Source organism: Vipera berus, assembly GCF_964194415.1.
Source record: "Vipera berus genome assembly, chromosome: 3".
NCBI lineage: Eukaryota > Metazoa > Chordata > Lepidosauria > Squamata > Viperidae > Vipera > Vipera berus.
In genome coordinates, this window is record NC_138204.1 from 208,706,947 (window position 1) to 208,731,377 (window position 24,431).

At 42.6% G+C, this 24,431-nt stretch overlaps 1 protein-coding gene across 1 annotated transcript in view; it reads right to left on the bottom strand.

Moving 5' to 3' along the window:
- The window catches only part of ZFAT (zinc finger and AT-hook domain containing), a 144,507-nt gene that overhangs the window by 38,080 nt on the left and 81,996 nt on the right, over positions 1-24,431 (bottom strand). The window contains exons 12-13 of the mRNA XM_081323523.1: positions 14,746-14,884; positions 3,037-3,155 (exon numbers count right to left, since the gene is read on the bottom strand). Coding sequence (XP_081179649.1) covers positions 3,037-3,155; positions 14,746-14,884 — 258 coding nt within the window. The remainder of the gene's footprint in view (positions 1-3,036; positions 3,156-14,745; positions 14,885-24,431) is intronic.

Genomic DNA, 24,431 nt, shown 5'->3' on the forward strand with positions numbered 1-24,431 from the left:
AGACTTTGCCTGAAAAACACCAACAGCTGAGGTTCAGGTTCTAGTTTTTAAGTTTAACACGAGTCATTAAGATTTCTACTTATCTTCACAGTCATTTTCCCCCATCGTTTTTTTCAAGGAGAAAAATGAGACCGCAGTCTTATAACCCCCGTTAATAATCTCCATCGAACGCAAGGGGGTTATCTCTAAATAAATATGTACAAGAAGATTGCACTGCATAACTTTATTGTAAAAAAGGTAAAGGAGACCCCTGTGGATTTTATTCTGCTTCTCGTGACCGACTATAAGGGCGGTGCTCATCTCCTTTTCAAGGCCATCTACTGTCCGAAGACGTTTCTGAGATTATGTGGCCAGCATGACATCGTGGGGCACTGTTACCTCCCCCACTGAAGTGGTACCTATTAATCTACTTGCGTTTACGTCCTTTTGAAATTCTAGGTTGGCGGAGCTGGGCGAGGATGGAAGCTCACCCCATCCATTGCGTGGCGCTCGGGTTGTGAAACCGGGCTGTCAGCTCTTCAGGCGACAAGCCCAGTGTGTCAACTGCCGAGCCACCGTGCCGCCCTAATTTTATTGTACTAATTAATTTTAACACATTCCCAAGGCCTTTTTAAGAATCCAAGATTCAGTTGTTTTGCGATCGAGCCTCCAATTTAATATTTTACTACGTAGGTAGTCCTCGACTTACGACCAAATTGGGACCAGAATTTCCATCACTAAGTAAGTCTGTTGTGCCTGACTGTGTGACTTTTTTTTTTTGCCATGGTTATGAAGTGAATCACTACAATTGTTAAGCGGATGACACAGTTGTTAAGCGAATCCAGCTCCCCCCCACTGACTTTACTTGTCAGAAGCCAGATGGTTGTTAAGTGAATGGCATGGTCGTAAAGTGTATCCCCCTTCTCCATTGACTTTACTTGTCAAAAGGTTGTAGAGGGTGATCACGTGATCCTGGCACACTGTGACTATTATAAATACACGCACATGGCCAAGTGACCAAATTTGGATTCTGTGACTGTGGGAATGTTGTGACAAAGTGCAAAGACCGGTTATAAATGTAAGCACTTTTTCAGTGCCGTTGTAACTTAAACGCTTGTTAAATGAATATTTGTAAGTGGAGGACTAGCGGTAGACACATTAATTTGTGAACTGAATTTGGATATAAATGCATTTCTTACTTCCATTCTATCTTCATCCCCAGTATAATAGCTATTGAAATAAAGCTTGGAAGTCTAACTTTAGAGGGTCTAAACAAGAAACTTCCCATAAATGCATTTGTACAGTGCTGACACTGAGATTCAGCAATTCACCTAACCGACACAAGTAAAAAAAATAATGTTCTGCATTTGGGTCAACTCCCACTAAGAGTGGAGCTTCTGTGGGTGAATATATTGAATAGAACATAATGGATTAAAAGGAACATTCTGCCAAGGAGAAACTGGAGAGGAGCAGAACTAACCTAAAGGATTTTATGGTATTATGGTCTGCCTTTTAAGGTGTGTTTATGTATATATATGTGTGTGTGTGTGTGTGTGTGTGTGTGTGTGTGTATCTATCTATCTGTCTGTCTGTCTGTCTGTCTGTCTGTCTGTCTGTCTATCTATCTATCTATCTATCTATCTATCTATCTATCTATCTATCTATCTATGTACACACACATCCCATATTGATTACAGGTTAAAAAAAACACCATTAAAATTCTAAAAAAAGAGGAATAAACAAGAATACTAATGTTCCTAGTCCTTTCCCTTAAATCAAGGGTGGCCAACTAAGGCCCCTTTATGACCTGTGGACTGCAACTCCCAGAATTCCTGAGCCAGCTACCCCTGCCTTAAACCTTGCTATCTGGTGCAACATCCCCATGGTCACGTGATCAAAATTTGGACACTTGGCATGTATGTATGACAGTTTCAGTGTCCTGGGATCATGGGACCGCTTTTCAACCCGCTTCTGACGAGCAAAGTCAACAGGGAAGGCAGGTTCACTTCACACACACACACACACCCATGTTACTAACTTAACAACTGCAGGGATTCCCTTAACAACTGGGGCAAGAACGGTTGTAAAATGGCAAAGCTCATTTAACAACGATCTTGCTTAGCAAGAAAAATGTTGCGGTCATAAGTCGAAGACTACCTGTATAGAAATGCGACCTGAACTGAGTGTCCCTGTTCTGTACCAGCCTGTTACCGGCCTTGCAGAAAAGGCAACCCCTTTACAGACGGCAAGAGGCTGGAATACGTCTGCCAAATTTATTACAAAAACAAACAAGACACGAACCAAGATACCGGAGCTTTGAAACACTATCTGAGCGGTTGCTTTCAGCAAACCAGCCCTCCCCACACAAGTCCTTTATAAAGAGTTCAGGGCGTGGCTTCTCTCTCCCTCCTTCTGAGAAGCCCCACAGCCTTCCTCTGTTTACTCCTACTTGACTGCCTCCTGCGTCGGGCGTCCTTGAACAGGGCCAGCTGTGGGTCATCTTCATCCACGCTGTCAGGCTCACACAGCTGGGTCTCCACCAGCTGGGAGGGGCCTGGCTGGGGGCTCTGCGGAGCCTCAAAGCCATCAAGTTCTTCAACACCCCCCTCCTCCCCCTCATCTGAGTCATCCGACCCAACTGCCGAACCCACAGGCTGACCCTGAATCACAACATGTCCCAACAAAGTGGGATGAGAAGATACATGGTCATTCAAAATGGGGGTCTTCAGCTTGAAGACAGAAATGCCTGGGCTGATGTTGGGAGTTGTGACGGAAGTTAGCCACATGTGATTGCTATGGCCCCCAATGCCTCATGTATAATTTCAGCCTCATATGAGGCTCCATTATAAAGCAATAAATGACACTGAACAATTCATTTGCATTGGATAACCCTGCCTACGTAAAAACATATAGAAGCAGGATATATATATATATATATATATTATTTTTTTTACTTTTCATTTTATAGGACAACGTTGCTCCAATTTTTCCTCCATTCCCCATAACGTTTCAGGGAAAAGGCGATATTTTAGAACAGCTGTTGCAGCTGGCATTTACCTCCCACTTGCCTTCCGCATCCTGCTCCATTATTTTAAGTCCGTGTTTGTTTTTGAGGTGTCTGTTGAATTCCCATTTTGTGCCGTACACAAAGTTGCACACAGGGCACTTAATACCACCTGAGAGGGAAGGAAAAAAACAAACAAAGAGTGTACGTTTTAGACCCTGATCAGAGATTAGAATCTGTGCCACAGATATTAAATGATAAAAAAGAAACATACTGTGAATGTACCAGGATGCAAAGTTTATTTCTTTTTATGATTCCTAATCTGTTTCACCCTACTAACCTTTTCGTAGGTTCTGTATTTCTCTCTTCTCCATACAGGTAGTCCTCGACCTACGATCACCCAAAACTTACGATGCTAAGTGAGACCGTTGTTAAGTGAATTTTGCCCCGTTTTACGACCTTTCTTGCCATAGTTGTTAAGTGAATCGCTGTGGTTATTAAATTAGTAACACGGTTGTTAAGTGGATCTGCCTTCTCCATTGCCTTTCCTTGTCAGGTCACAAAAGGTGATCGCATGATCCCGCCACGCTGCAATCACTTGCCAAGCATTCAACTTTTGATCACGTAACTCTGGACACGCTGCAACAGTTGTAAGTGTGAAAAGCAGTCGTAAGTCACTTTTTTCAGTGATGTTGTAACTCTGAACACTCCCTAAAATGAACTGCTGTAAGATGAGGCCCACCTGTACTAAACAGTCATTTATTTATTTATTTTATTTATTTATTAGTTTTTATAAACCGCCCTTCTCCCGAGGGACTCGGGGCGGTGTACAGAGGAAGGAATGTATACAGATTGAACAGTAAAAATAATAAGAAACAATAGTGAAAACAAACTGGGACCCCAATTAACGCTATCATGCCAGGCCGGACTGCTGGAACAGGAAAGTTTTTAAGTCGCGTCGGAAGGTACGGAGGTCGGGGGCCATCCGGATTTCGGTTGGTAAGCTGTTCCAGAGGGCTGGCGCACCCACTGAGAATGCCCTCCCCCTGGGGGCCACCAGCCGACATTCCTTGAGTGGTGGCACCCTGAGGAGGCCCTCTCTGTGGGAGCGCACAGGACGGTGGGGTGCTGACATTGGCAGAAGGTGCTCCCGTAGGTAGTCCGGACCCATGCCATGTAGGGCTTTGTATGTCATTGTTAGCACCTTGAACTTCACACGGAAGGCAACCGGAAGCCAGTGCAGTGCACGGAGGAGAGGTGTGATATGGGAGTATCGGGAGGCTCCCAAGAGTGTCCGTGCCGCCGCACTTTGCACCAGTTGAAGCTTCCGAGTGGATCTCAAGGGCAGCCCCATGTAGAGAGCGTTACAATAGTCTAGGCGAGAGGTCACAAGGGCATGGGTGACTGTACGTAAGGAATCCAGGTCCAGATAAGGCCGTAGTTGGCGAACTAGTCGAACCCGGGAGAAGGCCCCCTTGGTCACAGCTCCTATGTGGTCTTCCAGGGAGAGCTGCGAGTCTAGGAGGACACCCAGGTTGCGGGCCCTATCAACAGGGGGTAGTAACTTGTCCCCAATGTTAAGCAATGGGACGTTCTGAATATCCTGGCTTGCCGGTACGTACAGCCATTCAGTCTTGTCCGGGTTCAGTTGAAGCCTGTTTCTCCCCATCCATTCCCGGACCGCTTTCAGGCAGCGGGACATCACGTCTAGGGCATCACTGATATTGTTTGGAGTTGAGATAAAAAGCTGGGTGTCATCAGCATACTGATGGTACCCTACTCCAAAACTGCGAATGATCTCACCCAGCGGTTTCATGTAGATGTTGAACAGGAGAGGCGAGAGGACCGACCCCTGAGGGACTCCGCAAGCGAGAGGCCTCGGGGTCGACCTCTGTCCCCCTGTCAGCACCGACTGCGAGCGACCCTGGAGAAAGGAGGAGAACCAACGCAGAACCGTGCCTCCCACTCCCAGTCCCCTGAGGCGTCGCAGCAAGATACCATGGTCGATGGTATCGAAAGCCGCCGAGAGGTCTAATAAGACTAGGACAGAGGAATGGCCCCTGTCCCGGGCTCTCCAGAGATCATTCATCAGAGCGACCAATGCCGTCTCCGTGCTGTAGCCCGGCCTGAAACCCGATTGGTACGGGTCTAGATAAACCGCTTCATCCAGGATCTGAGGAAGTTGGTGCGCCACCACGCTCTCAACAACCTTCGCAAGGAAGCGAAGATTGGAGACTGGACGAAAGTTATTCAAAGAGGATGGGTCTAAGGTGGGCTTCTTGAGGAGAGGTCTCACCACCGCCTCCTTCAAGGCGGTGGGGAAGTGACCCTCACTCAGAGAAGCAGAGATGACCGCTAGGAACCAGCCTCGTGTCCCCTCTCGAGCTGCATAGGCCAGCCAGGAAGGGCACGGGTCCAGTAAGCATGTGGAGGAGCTCAACCTTCTCATAATCCTGTCCACTTCCTTAGGAGTTACAGGATCAAATTCTTCCCAGATGACGTCGACAAGACTGTCCATGTCTTGTTCTTCCATCTCAGCCCAGTTGGAGTCCAGGCCAGTTCGAATCCGAGCAATTTTATCCAGCAGATATTGACCATTTGCCATTTCGTAGAAGGATTTTTGGAAGACGGTTACAAATTGATGGTTGCACAACTATATTTCTGATGAATGTTGCTTACTTGTATGAATATGTGCATTGTATATAGCTAGTCCTCACTTAACAGCCCAAATTGGGACTGGCTGCTTGGTCACTAAGCAATGTGGTCATTAAGCAAAGCATCATGTGACTGCAGCAGATTTATGGCCCCACACCCATTGTGGTCGTTATGTGACTCACTCATGGTCGTTAAGTGAGACATCACATGACTGCGGCTTGTGACTTAATGTTGGCTTGTCCATCGACTTGGCTTGTTGGAAGCCAGGCTGTGAACTATGCAAATGGTGAAACTGCCAAGGTTGTGAAGAGCCATCAGTTGTAAAATGCCCGAATTGCACATGACCGTGAGGATGCTATGAGGGTTGTAAGTGCAAGGATTGGTTGTAAAGTTACTTTTCCAGCATAGTTGTAGTTTTGAAGTCAACAGAGCAGAATGCTGTTCCCCAATACGTGATGACCTGCTTTACGACCATCAAGACATAAAACCATAATGGGCAGGCTCCATCAGGGATTTAAGCTGAAGACTACCTGTACACTAATAACCACTAATAAAAATGTTGTTTTCATCCCAAACCTTTCTTACATCAGTGCCCTTACCTAAATTATGAATTCTAACATCTATCCCATTGCAATCCTATGGTTCCATATTATGGTGATTTTATTATGGTTTTATTTTAATTTAATATATTATCTCCTATATTATATTGTTCTCTCTCTCTCTCTCCCTCTCTCTCTCTCTCTCTCTCTCTCTCCCTCTCTCTCTCTCTCTCCTCACTCCCAAGTAGGAGAGGCATACCATTCTGCTAGTGGAGAAACCTGTGATTACTTTTTTTTTTGTCAATTGAGAATTACAGATAGTCCTTGACCTATAATAGTGCATTTGGTGACAAACTGCTCGAACTTACAATAGCACTGAAAAAAAAGTGACTTACGACCATTTTCACACAACCCGTTGCAGCATCCCCATGGTCATGTGAACAAAATTCAAACGCTTGGCAACCGACTCACTCATTCATACATTCATGACGGTTGCAAGGTCTTGGGGTCATGTAATAATAATAATAATAATAATAGTAAGTTGGAAGGGACCTTGGAGGTCATCTAGTCCAACCCCCTGCTCAGGCAGGAAACCCTATACCATTTCAGACAAATGGCTTTACTTTTACTTTTTACTTTTATTAAATTTGTATACCGCCCTTCTCCCGAAGGACTCAGGGCGGTGAACAGGGCATATATAAATAGCAAATACAAAAATTAAAAGGGAATTAAACAAGTGCCCAGTCTCTTCTTAAAAACTTCCATTGTTGGAGCATTCACAGCTTCTGGAGGCAGGTTGTTCCACTGGTTAATTGTTCTAACTGTCAGGAAGTTTCTCCTTAGTTCCAGGTTGCTTCTCTCCTTGATTAGTTTCCATCTGTTGCTTCTTCTCCTGCCTTCTGGTGTTTTGGAGAATAGCTTGACTCCCTCTTCTTTGTGGCAGCCCCTGAGATACTGGAACACGGCTATCAGGTCACCCCTGTTGCAACCTTCTGTCAATGGGGAAGCCAGATTGACTTAACAACCGTGTTGCTAACTTTAACAACTGCAGTGATTCACTTAACAAATGTGGCAAGAAAGATTGTAAGTTGGAGCAAAGCTCACTTAACAAATGTCTCACTTAGCGACAGAAATTTTGGGCTCTATAGTGGTCATAAGTCGAGAACTGGCAGTACTCTTTGCTAATTCATTTAGGAGAATTAAGTAAAAATTAGGTTCTTTGCTGAAATGTATTGGTCTTCAAGTATTCAAAGACTGGACAGCCACTGTCTAAAATGGTACAGTATAGGGTCTCCTCCTGGAGCAAGGGGTTGGACTAGAAGACCTCCAAGGTCCCTTCCAACACTTATTCTGCATTTTTTTCCTGTATTTTTCTGATTTTCTAGGACCTCCACTACTATTGTCTTTAAATCTGTTAGACAAGACACCTCCCAAATTTTATTTTAAGCTAGATGTGCTTCTCTGTTAAATGCCTTTATATGTCACAAGCAAATGGCTCTTGATACAGGACAAAGACATTCCCAGTTTCAAAAACCTGAATTAAAATATTCATTCCATATTCCCCTCTTAATAAAAACTCAATTAGAAGACAGACTTTTCCTTCTTTCTTTTAAATTAAAATAACTGCAACAATAACACTCGGTTAATTAAAATAGCCACCTTTGTCACTCTGACTTTAATTAAGGAACAACAAATGAAAGTCTGCCATTGAGCCACTGGCATATTCTGCAGAGTGGTTAATTGACATCACAGCTAAAGAAAATTAATTTCTCTTCAATTCATTAACCAACGTGGCAATAGAGAGCCAAAAGGTCACTGAATGGTGTACCTTATCTGCTTCTGACACCAAGGTACACATAAAATTGAAAGATTTCTCACTTCTGAAACAGCGAGGCAGCCCAATTTTCGGTCGCCCAGATCCCTGAAAAAATGGTCCTTTGGAAATGATTTGATTTATATTTTGCAGGATGGACTGAAAATGTATTCTGAGGATTAATGCAGGGAAAGAGCTCCAGGAACACAACTTGGTTTTGCAAACTCCTGACTGCTCAAATCTGGGAAGAGGAAAATGCGAAGGATGCCAGGGAGATATTTACTGAAAACAGTGCAATATTTATGTAGCTGGAACCCCAAGAGGGTTTGCTGTACAGAGTGGCTCATACTGAAAGTGATTTGAACTTCGCTGTACAAACCTATCTATATATTGTGACCAATATTATAGTCCTACTGTTTTCTTTCAGGGGTAAGGTAAAAACAGGTTGGGGGTTTTTTATAGAGATCGGCGCGCCCTGCCTCACTTTATCATATCTGTACATTCAAAAACACTGGAAGTTTTTAAGAAGAGACTGGACAGCCATTTGTCTGAAATGGTATAGGGTTTCCTGCCTTAGCAGGGGGTTGGACTAGATGACCTCCAAGATCCCTTCCAACTTCTTCTTCTTCTTCTTCTTCTTCTTCTTCTTCTTCTTCTTCTTCTTCTTCTTCTTCTTCTTCTTCTTCTTCTTCTTCTTCTTCTTCTTCTTCTTCTTATTATTATTATTATTATTATTATTATTATTATTATTATTATTATTATTATTTGTGCTCCTTTTTCATTTAAATATCAGCCTCTAAAAAAGAACGGTCACTTACTTACCAGTAAACCATGGGCATATGACATAAAAATATACAGCAAAATATACATTCTCAGCTCACTTGAAGTTTCTCCTCTCTCCCCGCAAAATGTAAATATTGATAATCAAGGAACATTGATTTATCCGAAAGCTGCAAACTGAACTGAAGAAGCTTCTTGGATGAGAAACAAAAAACAAGAAAGTCCACTTGCCTTTTTTGGGGGCAAAAAAGCACCTTTGGGACAAACATGACCTGGATGACTGAGAATTTCTATAAACAATATTGATTTATCTCTCGCTCTAGACCAGCAGCTCTCCAAGCAAAGCCCCATCTGCAGGATGCAGGCAGCACACAAAACCACACCCCCTCTGGTCCGCGGACACACCTCTCTTCATGGAACCGGTCTCCAACTTTTTGGGCACCTCTGCACACAATGTATTAAACCACAGTAGTTTGATTCGCATAACGTATTTAGCCAAAATGAAAACAGGTAACCCTCGACTTACAACCGGTTGCTTAGCGACTCTATGAAGTTATGATAGACCCCCGAATCACCTGGATTCAAAGTTCTGACGATCGGCTTTGTCTCTGGGGTCATGTGACCACCTTTTGAGCAGTTGACAACTAGCCTGCATTTATGGCCGTGTACAGCTTGCTGGGAAAGGTTGAGGGCAAGAGAAGAAGGGGACGACAGAGAAGGAGGTGGCTGGATGGAGTCACTGAAGCAGCAGGCGTGAGCTTAAACGGACTCCAGAAGATGGTAGAGGACAGGAAGGCCTGGAGGAACATTGTCCATAGGGTCGCGATGGGTCGGACACGACTTCGCAACCAACAACAACAACAACAACAACAGCTTGCATCCCATAGCCACGTGACTGAGATCCATGACTTTTTTTTTTTTTTGCTGGAAACTGGTATTTACTTTCAGTTTCTGCCACACACAAAAAAGGGCCCCTAGTGCAGAGCTTTCCAACCTTTTCACCCATTGTACCACTATGGCAACATCCGAGTACCACCAGTCGCCTAGCAAAGTGTCAAAAACCTGACGACCAAAAAAAAAAAAGTACAGGTAGTCTTCGACTTACAACAGTTCGCTTAGTGACTGTTCGAAGTTAGAATGGCACTGAAAAAAGTGCCCCCCAAGCCACAGCCGAGCAAGACACCTGCCTGCCCGCCTGGCGGAGCTCTTCCTCCTGTCTGAGGTTTTCATTGTTGTGAGCATTTCTGTTGAGGATTGGCAGTGGGTGTGTGTGTTTGCTTTTTATTTTATTGGGTGGTTGCAGCAGGTTTTGGTCATTTCACATGACCCTGGGACACTGTGACCATCATAAATATGAATCAGTTGCCAAGCATCTGAATGTTAAATCCAAGATCCTGGAGATGCTGCAACATTCCAGCTGATCGATGCTTCTTCTGGGCTCAGAAGCGCCAGGATCAGCACCAAGCTCCAGCTGGATCCTGGCGCTGATCCTGGCGCTTCCGCTGAGCCCTGACAGCCCCGCAGCTCCAGCCATCTCTCGCTCAGGCTTGTGCGGTGCTGCCACCGGTTCAGCTCATTCCCCTCCCCCACTACCACTTTTCTAGGATGGTCGCGTACCACCTGTCAGGGGCCAATGTACCACAGGTGGTACCCGTACCACTGGTTGAAAAGCCCTGCCCTAGTGAACGTGGTTTTCAACTGACAATCACAGTGTTTGCTTAAGGACTGCAGCAAAAAATGGTTATAAAAATGTGGTCTGGTCACATGGTGAGCCGCTTAACGACCGCCATGTCTCATGACTGAAATTGTACGCTCAGTTACTGTCCTAAGTCGAGGGATTCTTGTATATAAGTATGCTACTTTTTTAAAAATAATATTTTATTTTCCTGGGCTTATAGTGCTGATTCAGTTGCTGCTGCCTCCGAGCAACATCTTCCATACTAGGTTTTAAAAAAAAATGCATTAGCAATCAGCATAACGAAGGAGAGCATCCACAATGCACCAGGGGACAATTAAAATGCAATTAAAGGAGCACTCTAGTGCGAAAGGAAACAAGCTTTAGCACAGGTTCACCCAAGGCCCGCTAAAACAAACAGAGTTGGCTGGCTTTCCTGAATCCCAGGAGGGTTGGAATAAAGAGTGCTCCATCCCAGAAAAAACAACTATTTTTCTGAAATGGTATAGGGCAGTGGTGGTGAACCTATGGCACGCGTGCCAGAGGGGGTGCACTCGGAGCCCTCTCTGTGGGCACGCGCCTTGCTCTTTGGCTACGTTTTTGCAGGAAAAAGCCATTTCTCAAGCCCCTTTCTAGCCAAAACAAGCTTCCGGAGCGAGTATGCTGTTTTCAGCTTTGAATTATATCAAATCTGACACCAGAAACAGACTAACAGATGACCTGAGTGCTGCATGTATTGCTCTCAAACTTACAAAGTATAAGCTAAGGTTAGACAAATTATCAGCATGCATACAACAGCAAAAATCACATTCATTGTTCAAAAGCATGCCAAATGCAAAGTTTCACCTTTCAGTAAAAAGTTGTTTGTATCATTCAAAGCTTTGCTATTTGTTTTTCTTTTAAGACAAAAGATGTTAATGCATGAGTTGTGGGTTTTTTTAAACTAAAACCTCAGTATTCAGATTAAATTGCCGTGTTGGCACTTTGCAATAAATAAGTGGGTTTTGGGTTGCAGTTTGGGCAATCGGTCTCTAAAAGGTTCGCCATCACTGGTATAGGGTTAGGATTAGGAGGGGGCTGGACTAGAAGACCTCCAAAGTCCCTTCCAATTCTATTATTCTATGTTCTAAGAGGACTCCTGGCGAAAGCTGCTCCAAAGATGGCATCATCCATATGTCTTCTATGATATCCCAGTCAACAAACTTCTAAAAACTTGGGATTCATCAAAAAGCAGCACTATAACTCTATATACTGTTTGTTGATACATGATATATCTTGCAAGTAGGAAGGAATCAACTAAGCAGTTCCTCCACCCTATAACAAGTCCCAAGCTAGATCATGTACAGCAGGGCTTTTCAACCAGTGGTACGGGTACCACCTGTGGTACATTGGCCACTGGAAGATGGAACGCGACCATCCTAGAAAAGTGGTAGTTGGGGAGGGGAATGAGCTGAACCGGTGGCAGCACCACCCAAGCCTGAGCGAGAGATGGATGGAGCTGCAGGGCTCTCAGGGTTCAGCGGAAGCGCCAGGATCAGTGCCCGGCTCCAACTGGAGCTCAGCGCTGATCCTGAAGCTTCTGCTGAGCCCAGAAGAAGTGCCGATCAGCTGGAATGTTGCAGCATCTCCAGGGTCTTGTGATTTATATTCAGAGGCTTGGCAACCGATTCATATTTATGACGGTCACAGTGTCCCAGGGTCATGTGAAGTGACCAAAACCTGTTGCAACCACCCAGCAGTCGGGGGGAATAAAAACCAAGCACCCCACCCCATCCCCGCTGCCAATCCTCAACAGAAATGCTCACAACAACGAAAACCTTGGACAGGAGGAAGAGCGTCACCAGGCAGTCAGGCAGGTGTCTTGCTCGGCTGTGGCTTGGGGGGCACTTTTTTCAGTGCCATTGTAACTTCGAACAGTCACTAAGCGAACTGTTGTAAGTCGAGGACTACCTGTACTTCATCACTTTTTTCCTTTTTTTTTTTGGTCATCAAGTTTTTGACACCTTGCTTGGTGACTGGTGGTACTCGGATGTTGCCATATCCTAAAAGTGGTACAACGGGTGAAAAGGTTGAAAAGCCCTGATGTACAGGTAGTCCTCAGGTTACGAATGCAATTGAGCCCAAAGCAAGACAGTTAGTAAGTGAGTTTTGCCTCATTTTACAACCTTTCCAGCCACAGTTGTTAAGTCGTTGCACAGAATCTGGCTTCCCCTTTGATTTTGCTCATCAGAGAGTCACAAAAGGGGATCGCACAACCCCGGAACACTGCAATTGTCATACATTCATGCCAGTTCCCAAGCAGCTGAATTTTGATCGTGTCACCACAGGGATGGTGCAAGGGTCGTTAAGGATGAGAAATGGTCATAAGCCCCTTTTTCAGTGCCATTGTAACTTCAAATGGTTGTACGCTGAGTACTACCTGTACTTCAAATTCCTGAGCAACTTCCCTTCCTAGCACATACTGTGATCCATCTATGAAGTCATCATAAACTCTTGCTATTATTCTCAACCATGGCCAGGACTCTAAATAGCCTCTCATATATTTTATGCTAATCTGTCTTGCTCAAATGTCTTTTGACACTGGAAGGAAAACTCAATGCAAATTCCTCAACACATTTGTCTCGTACTCCCATTTCCAGGCTGCTGAAACACAGATTCATGCTTCTTATCGACATAAATTCTTTGGGGAGGGAGGAGGAAAAAAAAGCCCAGTAAAGAAAAAAAAGAATAATTTGGCAATGCTTTAAAATGTCATGCTTGGGAAAATTATGTTTTATTCATTACTCAGAGCAGCCTTGCATTATGCTGGCATCTTTTCTAGTGTAACAAAACGGGGGAAATTTTAAATCCTCCCAAGCTAGTCTCAAAGGGGGAAAGAGACTTTTACATAACATCATTCGACGTAGAAAGATAACGTGGAAACAGTCAGAAATAAAATAAGAAAAGTCATCTTTTCTTAAAAGACACCACAATCTAAATTGTGAGCCTTTATTTCTGCATTGGCAGGAATGTTACATTTTTTTGTGGTGTCCTGGATCTTTTAAATCCCTTTCATACCTTGCAAGATATTTGATTATACGGCCAGATTGCCAAACTGCACAGCAGCACGGTGTCCGTTAAGAGATGAAAGACAATCTCCTGAGAGATTACATTTGAATACTCTACTGTTCTCCAAACTCTTTAAAAAAAAAACTTATTTTGATGTCAAAAAAAAAGAAGTATTTCTTTTTAATGTGCCATCTGTCTGGCCAATTTTCTGATGCTCAATTCACTATTCGGAAGAAGGTCCAGCTAATTTTACATCTCTAGGAAGTAAATCTGTTTTGGAATGAAATTTGAAATGAATGTGGCCCGGGAAGCTTCAGCAAAGGAGTAACTAATCAGGATTCTAACTTCAGGCCACATTCATAAGAATCTGGTCAGTAATTCTTGTAATGAATCACACGTCAGACTTACACAATCAGATGCATTTTAGGCAGGGCACTTCACTTTGATATAAATGACTGTTGTTTTAACAGGACTTGTGACTCTGACAAGTGGTGAGAGGCCAAGTGTGACTTCATTTTGAACAGACAGATCGTGCTTTGTTGAAGGAATGATTGAAGCAAAATATCTCTCCAAATTTTTGCACAACCCCAAAGGATTTATCAAATCTGATTGACTGTTGCCACAAGGCGGGTAGGGGTTATTGTTTCAACTGTTTTTGTAAGCTGTTCAGAGTCACTGAGAGTGATTGGGTAACTATATATATTCTCTTAAAAAAAGAAGAAGAAAATAAACAGAAACAGCTGGTGAGATTCGCAGGTCAGAGATTGATGGAAGCTGATTTCCATGTTCAGGTTTGGAGATGCCGGACCAAATCCAACTCAACTCAACCAAGCCCACTCATCCAACACAACTCAGCGTAACTGACCCAACTCAACTCAACCCAACCCAGCCCAGCCCAGCCCAGCCTAGCTTAACCCAACCCAACCCAAGCCATATATGGGCAATTAGAATGTTGCTCCTTTCAGATGTTTCACATGACACACCGAAATAAATTTGGATTATTTTTCCCCCAGTGAAGAACATCATATTAGAATTCTCATTCATGTGTTTTGTCAGTTTCAACTTAAACCATTTTTTTTTCTTGGAGATGATGCTCAGAGTCATTCCATAGAGAGGGAAGGAGAAGGAAAGCCATCATTTATCAGAAGAAAAACTAACTAAGGCAACAACTGCAAAATATTCTCTTTGTGAGAAAAGCAACTACAGGTTAATGGAAAGGAAAGTCTCTGTGCTTTCAAAACAGACAGATTACCTTGCTGGAGAAGGGCTTCAGCTGCGAATTCACCAGAGCCTGCATTAACGTACACTTCACTGGGATGTTTCCTGTTATAATGTCTTTTGAGGGAACCAGATATGTTGCAGGAATAATGGCAGTGAGCACAACGGAAAGGCTGCAGAAAGTAAGAGGAAATGAATTAATTATATCTGGCTTCAGATGCTGCACATCTTACATTAGGTGACCATAATAAGATTTAGATCTGTCTTGCTATGCATTTGAACAAGTAAACTTGTCCCATTATGAAAACAAAACATAAAATGACAACACATCTTAGATTTTATTAGCTTTTTAGGCCCCATGAAGTTTTACATCATGATGGAAAACTATCGGCACCAAACATTCCGTGAACTATTTATTTGCCAGGACAGCTAAATTCTGCTCTCTTTCATAAAGAGATAGATTGCCAGAGCAAATGAATTTACAGAAACAACTGCAACCTTTTTATTGACTAAATAAATCACCCGGCAATAAAATTAATGCCCTGTGCTAATTTAGTGGCATATGTCCAAATGTAAAGAGACAGAAAAGCAGAGTGTTGAACCCCCATTCAAAAAAGATTTCTAAAGTGAGACTAATGTGAGCAGGAATGCACCAGATGCAGAAATTGCTCACAAAAAATATATAAAAAATGGCATTTGTTCCAAGAAGTTTTAGGCTGCAGAACCGCACTTTCACAAAGCCCCCCAAAAGCCAATAAATAAGAAAGCTCACGTGTTTCCATTCTCAGTTAATGTATGCCAAATTTTTAATACAGTCAGTATGCAAGATTTATACTTAGAAGGCCTGGACCAATTTAAGCTTGTTCAGTATGTGAAGATGAGTGTTATAATAACATTCATAGCGACTGAATATAGACTGTTATTGTTGTTGTTATTACTATTAGTATCATTCACTTCCTGCTTTTCTCCCAGAGCATTTTATCCCCATAATAATGTCTCTGTAGATAAGACAGATTTTATTTTCCTGGGCTCCAAGATCACTGCAGACGGGGACTGCAGCCAAGAAATTAAAAGATGCTTGCTCCTGGGGAGGAAAGCCATGGCAAATCTAGACAGCACACTAAAAAGCAGAGACATCACCCTGCCAACAAAAATGCGTATAGTCAAGGCTATGGTCTTCCCAGTTGCAATATATGGCTGTGAAAGTTGGACCATAAGAAAGATTGAGCGCCAAAAGAATTGAGGCCTTTGAACTATGGTGCTGGAGAAGACTCCTGCGAGTCCCTTGGACTGCCAGGCGACCAACCCGGTGAGTCCTAGAGGAGATCAACCCTGACTGCTCTTTAGAAGGCCAGATCCTGAACTTGAAACTCCAATACTTTGGCCACCTAATGAGAAGGAAGGACTCACTGGAGAAGAGCCTCATGCTGGGAAAGGTTGAGAGCAAGAGAAGAAGGGGACGACAGGGAATGAGGTGGCTGGATGGAGTCACTGAAGCAGTAGGCGTGAGCCTAAATGGACTCCAGAAGATGGTAGAGGACAGGAAGGCCTGGAGGAATGTTGTCCATGGGGTCGTGATGGACATGACTTTGCAGCTAACAACAACAAATCAATAATAATAATAATAATACTAATAATAATACTAATAATAATAATAATAATAATAATAATAATAATAATAATAATAATAATAATAAAAATAATAATAAGTTGGAAGGGACCTTTGAGGTCATCTAGTCTAACCCCCTGCTCAGGCAGGAAACCCTATACCATTTCAGGCAAATGGCTGTCCAGTCTCTTCTTAAAAACTTCCAGTGTTGGAGCATTCACAGCTTCTGGAGGCAGGTGGTTCCACTGGTTAATCGTTCTCACTGTCAGGAAGTTTCTCCTTAGTTCTAGGTTGCTTCTCTCCTTGACTAGTTTCTATCCGTTGCTTCTTGTCCTGCTTTCAGGTGCTTTGGAGAATAGCTTGACTCTCTCTTCTTTGGGGCAGCCCCTGAGATATTGGAACACTGCTATCATGTCACCCCTCAATGTCTGAGCACAGAAAACTCTGGCCTTCCCCATGTCCCTCTGACCAAAGTTTAATCACCATGTAGCTAAGATTATGACGCTCTCTCCAATATCTGCCCCATGTTAGATAACCTTAATTGGTTATAGGCGTTAAATCATAAACCACAGGGACAAAAGTCAGCCTAGAAAGGGAATGAAGTGTAGCAGGAATAGTTCACAGAAAAGAAACATATTGGTTCAAAGAGTGGATGAGTTTATAGATCTATATCCAAGGTTTATGAAGAGACTGTGTGGCACAACCACAATCATCCACCCGCCATGAAAGAAAGCTTCCAGAAATTTATCTGTAAGAAATCACAGGTACATACATATCCATAATGGTGCTCTCCAAATGTTTTAGCATTAGAACCTCAGGCTAGTAGGGAGCTGTGATACATCTTGAAATTTGTAGCTTTCTTTGAGGACACTGCTCAGATTGTTCCAGAGATTCTTTGCCAACGTTATAGTCCAGTTCCATTAGACAAAGAGTCAGTCTAGCCCAACTTCAGAGACTTATCTGTTCTCAAGAGGTCATACAACATACATACAGTGGTTCCCACTTGGAGATGTGTCCCTTTTGAATTATTGTTGTTCAGTTGCTAAGTCGTGTCTGTCTCTTCATGACCCTATGGCAGGGATAGGCAACCTTGGCTCTTTTATGAGTCGTGGACTTCAACTCCCAGAATTGCTACCTATTGTTATGACCCAGATTGTCTAGGCCAGGGGTAGGCAACCTTGGCTCTTTTATGACTTCAACTCCCAGAATTCCTGAGCCAGCCACACTGAGGGGAAAGGGAGAGTTTCCAAGCTGAGCCATGGTGGCTCAGGAATTCTGGGAGTTGAAGTCCACGAGTCATAAAAGAGCCAAGGTTGCCTACCCCTGCCCTATGGACTACAGCACACCCGGGCTTGCCCAAATTCATGGTCATTGCATTGGTGACACTGTCCAACCATCTCATCCTCTACCATCCTCTTCTCCTTTTGCCTTTAGTCTTTCCCAGCATCACGGTCTTTTCCAATGAGTCCTTTCTTCTCATTTGGTGGCCAAAGTATTGGAGCCTCAGCTTCGGTACCTGTCCTTCCAAGAAACGTCAGGGCTGATTTCCTTTAGGATAAACGAGACTTGATCTCCTTGCAATCCAAGGGACTCTCAAGAGTCTCCTGCAGCACCACAATTTGAAATCATCAATTCTTTGATGCTCAGCCTTCCTTATAGTTCAACTCTCACAGCTATGCATTACTACCTTTTCTGAAAAGGGAGACTTTATTTAGTTATGATAACTCAAAGCACTGAAAGTGTGTCCTCCGTCTAAATTTAATGTATTTAATTTAATATATTTGCACCTTTAAAAAAGAGGGGACACTAATTGAAGCACTCTATACTTCTTTTACCTGTTCAGAATTTATACCAAGAGATAAACAGATGAAAGATGGGCTTAAGATAGATTACGATGTCTGAGGGCTCTTTGAAATCAGAGGAGTTTTCAAACAATTTCAGAGGCAATTGTTTCATATCTTGTATACCAGCTAATGTTCTGAATGCTACTAGAAACAATGACCAGCCTTTAATTATAGCTATAAATAACAGCTTCCTATTTGGCTAACCTAATTGTAATTAAATGTTCCAGTAATTAGCATTTTAGAAGCTGAACTTGAGTGAAACTTTGGCTGGGCGGTCAAGCCCTTTACTCAAATCCTGAAGAACACAATTGTTTGACGTTTTACAATTATCTTAGAGGCAAACTAGCCAGGAGAGTACAAATGGTTGTTGACTTACAACCAGAATTGAGCCCCAAATTTCCATTGCTAAGCAAGGCTTAGTTAAGTGAGCTTTGCCACAGTTGTTATGTGAATCACTGCAGTTGTTAAATTTGTAACACGGTTGTTAAGTGAATCTGGCTCCCCCATTGACTTTGCTTGTCAGAAGGTCACAAAAAGTCATCACATGACTCTGGGACACAGCAACGGTCATAAATATGAACCAATTGCCAAGCAACCAAATTTTGATCATATGACCATGGGGATGTTGTAACGGTTGTAAGTGTAAAAAAGGGTCATAAGCCACCTTTTTCAGTGCCACTGAAACTTTGAATGGTCACTAAATGGTTTTAAGTCAAGGACTACTGCAGTTTTTGTATTTAAATATTTTATTGTATATTGTCCAGAGTCCCTCTATGAGAGAGATGTTTAATAATGTGATAAATAGATGGATAGATAGACGGATATAAACAGAGATAGATAGATATAAACAGAGATAGATGGATAGACAGACAGACAGATAGATAATAGAATTTATTTGTCAGAATGTTTGTTTTCATTATTGTCACATGTTTAGTCATTTTACCTTAGAACTGGCGAAGCAGCTTGAATTTTGAAAATATCCTCACTCCCTAACAGAATAAAGGTACCCATTTCAGAGCTAATCCAGCCGAAATGAAATCTTATGCTTGGCAAAAATAATCACTTTGCAGAAATCAATTAGTGCAGACGTCCTACAAAATTCCCTGTGGAGGCCACAAACAAATCCATGTTTGCTGATGAGAATACTGAACACGTTTTAACATTTCTAAAACATGACCCGGGCACACAGGAACTCTCAATGTTAGACATTCCTGTTCCCATTTTACTAGTAAGGAACTTAAGATGAACACGTTGTAGAAGTCATAAGCTAAGGGGATTCCGGTATGGTTAAGCCCATGATGCTGGGCTTGTCAGCTGGAAAACTGATAGCCAGGTCTGAGACCTGAGCATCACTTGATGGGGTGAGCTCCCCATCTTCACCCTAGCTCCTGCCCACCTAGTAATTCGAAAGCATGCAAACGTGAGTAAATAAACAGGTACCACAGAGCCATGGTTAGAATGCAACACTAGTTAGAATGCAGTATTGCAGGATAATTCTGCCCACTGCCAGTTCAAGACTGACCAACTCAAGGTTGACTCAGCCTTCCATCCTTCCGAGGTTGCTAAAATGAGGAGCCAGATTATTGGGGGCAACACGCTGACTCTGTTAAACTGCCTAAGGAGCGCTGTAAAGCAGGGGTCCCCAACCCCTGGTCTGCAGCCCGGTGCCGGGCTGTGCCCCCTTCAGAACTGGGTCATGGAAGTGGTAGCCTAGTGTGCACACTTGCATTTGTGAAAGTGACAAATGCGTGAGTGTGAAACCATCCCCTCTCTTCCCCCTTCGCCGCGGGTCAACCGAGCCGGAAAGGTTTGGAGACCGCTGCTGTAAAACATAATGTTGTAAAGCGTTATGAAGTGCTATATAAGTCGAAGTGCTATTGCTCTTGTGACTACTTCAGTGGGAAGATAAAGCACTCCATGACATCATGCTGGTCACATGACCACAAAAATGACTTCTGACAGTGCTGGCTCAATGGCTTTTAAAATGGAGATGACCCCCTGAGGATTTCACTTTACCACCCCCAATAGTTGGCAACGACTAGCGGAGTAAAATCCACAGGGATTTTACTTTACCTTTTTTTTTTTACTTAAGGCCACTTTGAAGCCCTTTGATTTAATGGGTTTTCTGGAATGAAGCGTGCCTTGCCAATTCCAGATAGCTTTGAAAGCTACTGAGGATCTGGATGTATCAAAATCTGGAAAGAACGCAGAGTATAGAGAAGAACAAGAAGAATGATTAGGGGATTGGAGGCTAAAACATACGAAGAACGAGACCGAGTGCCCAAACTGCAACCCCAAACCCACTTATTTATTGCAAAGTGCCAACACGGCAATTTAATCTGAATACTGAGGTTTTAGTTTAGAAAAAAACAACAACTCATACATTAACATCTTTTGTCTTAAAAGAAAAACAAATAGCAAAGCTTTGAATGATACAAACAACTTTTTACTGAAAGGTAAAACTTTGCATTTGGCATACTTTTGAACAATGAATGTGATTTTTGCTGTTGTGTGCATGCTGATAATTTGTCTAACCTTGGCTTATACTTTGTAAGTTTGAGAGCAACACATGCAGCACTCAGGTCATCTCTTAGTCTGTTTCTGGTGTCAGATTTGATATAATTCAAAGCTGAAAACAGCATACTAGCTCCGGAGGCTTGTTTTGGCTAGGAAGGGGCTTGAGAAATGGCTTTTTCCTGCAAAAACGTAGCCAAAGAGCAAGGCGCGTGTGCCCACAGAGAGGGCTCCGAGTACCCCCTTCTGGCACGCGTGCCATAGGTTCGCCACCACTGGTCTAGTCTAATGAAAAGAAGGACTGGAGAAGACAAGATAGCAGTGTTCCAATATTTGAGGGACAAGACAAGAAACAATGGATGGAAACTAACCAAGGAGAGAGGCAACCTAGAAGTAATGATAAATTTCCTAATGGTGAGAGCAATCAACCAATGGACTTGTTTTCAGAGGCTGTGGTTGCTCCATCACTAGAGGCTTTCAAAAAGAGATTGGACAACCATTTGTCTGAAATGGTATAGGGTCTCCTGCTTGAAAAGGGGGTTGGACTAGAAGACCAAGTCCCTTCCAACTCTATTATTCTATTAGATCAAGGATGGGCAATTAATTTTTCCAAGGGGCCACCTGAGAAACTGGTACTGTTGTGGAGGGTCTGAACCAATTTAACTTGATTTCAGGTCCTCAGACTCCATCTACTCAACTTCTCAGGTTGCTCCAAGCAAGGGCTGATCCACAGGTACCACAAAGTGCTTTCTTCCCTCCCGTAGCCACCAGCCAACTGAAGGAACCAACTTGGCTTCTTTTTCTGCCCCCTGCAGCACACTTACTTACATTTGATTTCAAATTTTCAACTCACCTCCCACGGGAAGGAGAGGGACAATTAAAGGGCCGGATGTGGCACATGGGGGTGGTGGTCATAGAATGCCCCAGTGAGATTTAGGATTGATTTTAAGACCAGCATGGAGATCTCTGCCCTATTGAGAATGAAAACTTATTAAATTTGGGGGACCATTGTGCAATTTCTAATATGTGAGAGACAAGTGGAACCAAGTGGGGCAGGAAGGAGAAGAACAGTAAGCATGAAAAAGGTCAGTCAATAAGAACAGAGCTGGAAGGGACCTTGGAGGTCTTCTAGTCCAGCCCCCTGCTCAAGCAGGACATCCTATACCAGGCATGTCAAACTTGCGACGTCACGTGACGTCGCGTGACATATCGGAACTTTTTCCCATTGCCGAAAATGGCATGGGCGTGGTTTCTCTGTGATGCTCCGGCCCGCGGGCCGGCAGTTTAACACCCCTGCCCTATACCATTTCAGACAAGTGACTGTCCAGTCTCTTCTTAAAAACCTCCAGCAATAAGGTAGGCCAGCCAAGCCTTGAGTTAGGGGTTGTGAGAACCCAACATTATAAAGAAACTTCAATTTAATTGACTTGCTAGAGCTCTGCCTGGGAGTATGGTTTATATAAAATATAATATCTAAATCCTTTAGATGGAGACTAAAAAAACGTTGCTACAGAAAGAAGCAAGAGTGGAGAACTGTAATATATATATATATATATATATATATATATATATATATATATATATATATATATATATATGTGTGGATCTTTGGTCGTTCGGGTTTTCCCCCGCGTAGAACTAAAGGTGTAGGAGCAACATTTCGACGGAATCCCATCCGTCATCATCAGGCTGGTGGCTTCAGCTTCCTTCTTCTGGGAGAAGCATGTGGTAGTGGCTGTTTGTTCCTCTTTTTTAAACTGCCAGAGGGGGGGTGTTCTGTGGGTGGAGGTGTGCTCTGATTGGGTGGGGGATTAAGTGTGTTCTGATTGGGTGGGAGTGTGTTTTGAATGGTGGGTGTGTTCTGATTGGGTGGGGGTGTGTTTTGAGTGGATGGGCTGGTCTCAGCTGCCAGCCTTAGACCTGAGCTGGTGAGTTGTGCTGCTTTTGTTTGGCTTCGTGTTTGTGGTGGTGCCCTGTTTTTATAGTGGGTGTCAGTTTGCTTATTGTGTGGTTTGGAGGGGTTTAAAGTGGCTGATGTTGCAGCTGTAGTTAGGTTTTTGTTTTGTGGTTGTGTGTCTCGTTATCATTGTGGGTTCGGATTTGCTTTTTGAATGGTTGTGTGGTGGTGATGTCATGTGAGACCAGCCCATCCACTCAAAACACACCCCCACCCAATCAGAACACACCCACCATTCAAAACACACTCCCACCCAATCAGAACACACTTAATCCCCCACCCAATCAGAGCACACCTCCACCCACAGAACACACCCCCTCTGGCAGTTTAAAAAAGAGGAACAAACAGCCACATGCTTCTCCCAGAAGAAGGAAGCTGAAGCCACCAGCCTGATGATGACGGATGGGATTCCGTCGAAACGTTGCTCCTACACCTTTAGTTCTACGTGGGGAAAAACCCGAACGACCAAAGATCCACATACAAACACCCGCGAAAACCTCAGAAAACATATATATATATATATATATATATATATATATATATATATATATATATATATATATATATATATATATATATATATATATATATATATATATATATATATATATATATATATATATATATATATATATATATATATATATATATATATATTTGAGAACAGTTTTATTTATTTAGCATATGGCATCCACAGAGGTCCTGCAATCATTAATATACAAAGTCAGTTTAAATAAAGTGTGATAGATAGATAGATAGATAGATAGATAGATAGATAGATAGATAGATAGATAGATAGATACAGACAGACAGACAGACAGACAGACAGACAGACAGAGTGGACAATATAATATAGGAGATAATATATTGAATTAAAATAAAACCATAATAAAATCACCATAATATGGAACCATAGAATTGCAATGGGATAGATGTTAGAATTCATAATTGAAAACAATTTAGGTAAGAGCACTGATGTAAGAAAGGTTTGGGATGAAAATAACATTTTTATTAGTGGTTATTAGTGTACAGGTAGTCTTCAGCTTAAATCCCTAATGGAGCCTGCCCATTATGGTTTTATGTCTTGATGGTCGTAAAGCAGGTCATCACGTATTGGGGGATAGCATTCTGCTCTGTTGAATGGCCACAAGATTATTCAATGGCTGACCCTGACCTGAGGTATTCTTTTTAGTACAGTGCACCTAGAATTAAAGTTTCCACAATACTGAAAAGACAGTAAAGATGTTTTCATTCTCTCAGGCATTTTAATCAATTAATGTTTAATGTTTAATCTATTAATGTTTAATCCATTAAACATATTCGCTGCTTAGAAATGTATTAACTATGCCAGCTGTTGCTAGAATCTTTTATGGTTGTGTACTTTAATTATTGTGTTTTAATGTTTTATTTAATTTTTCATAATTGTACTTGGTGCCATTAACATGGTGTGACCTACCCCGGGAAACGTTGGGTTTGAAAGGAAGCATATATAAACATTTAAAATAAATAAGTAATAAGTAATAGATTATGAATGAAGTTTCGCTCAGATGCTGAAATTAGCAACGGAGGCCTTGCCTTTTCCTTTGCCAAAAAATTTAAGTGATGACTGCAAACAAGGATCCTTTTGATAGTAGAAGCCACTCCACACTCTACTATTAATAGTTTATTTATCTTGGCAGGAATATAGCTGTGATTCTGAATGTGATTTAGAGATGCTTCTGATAGATCTATAAATATGTATATATGTATGCATTTCTTTGATGCAGTTTAATTTCATCTTGTATAGCTTCGTAAAG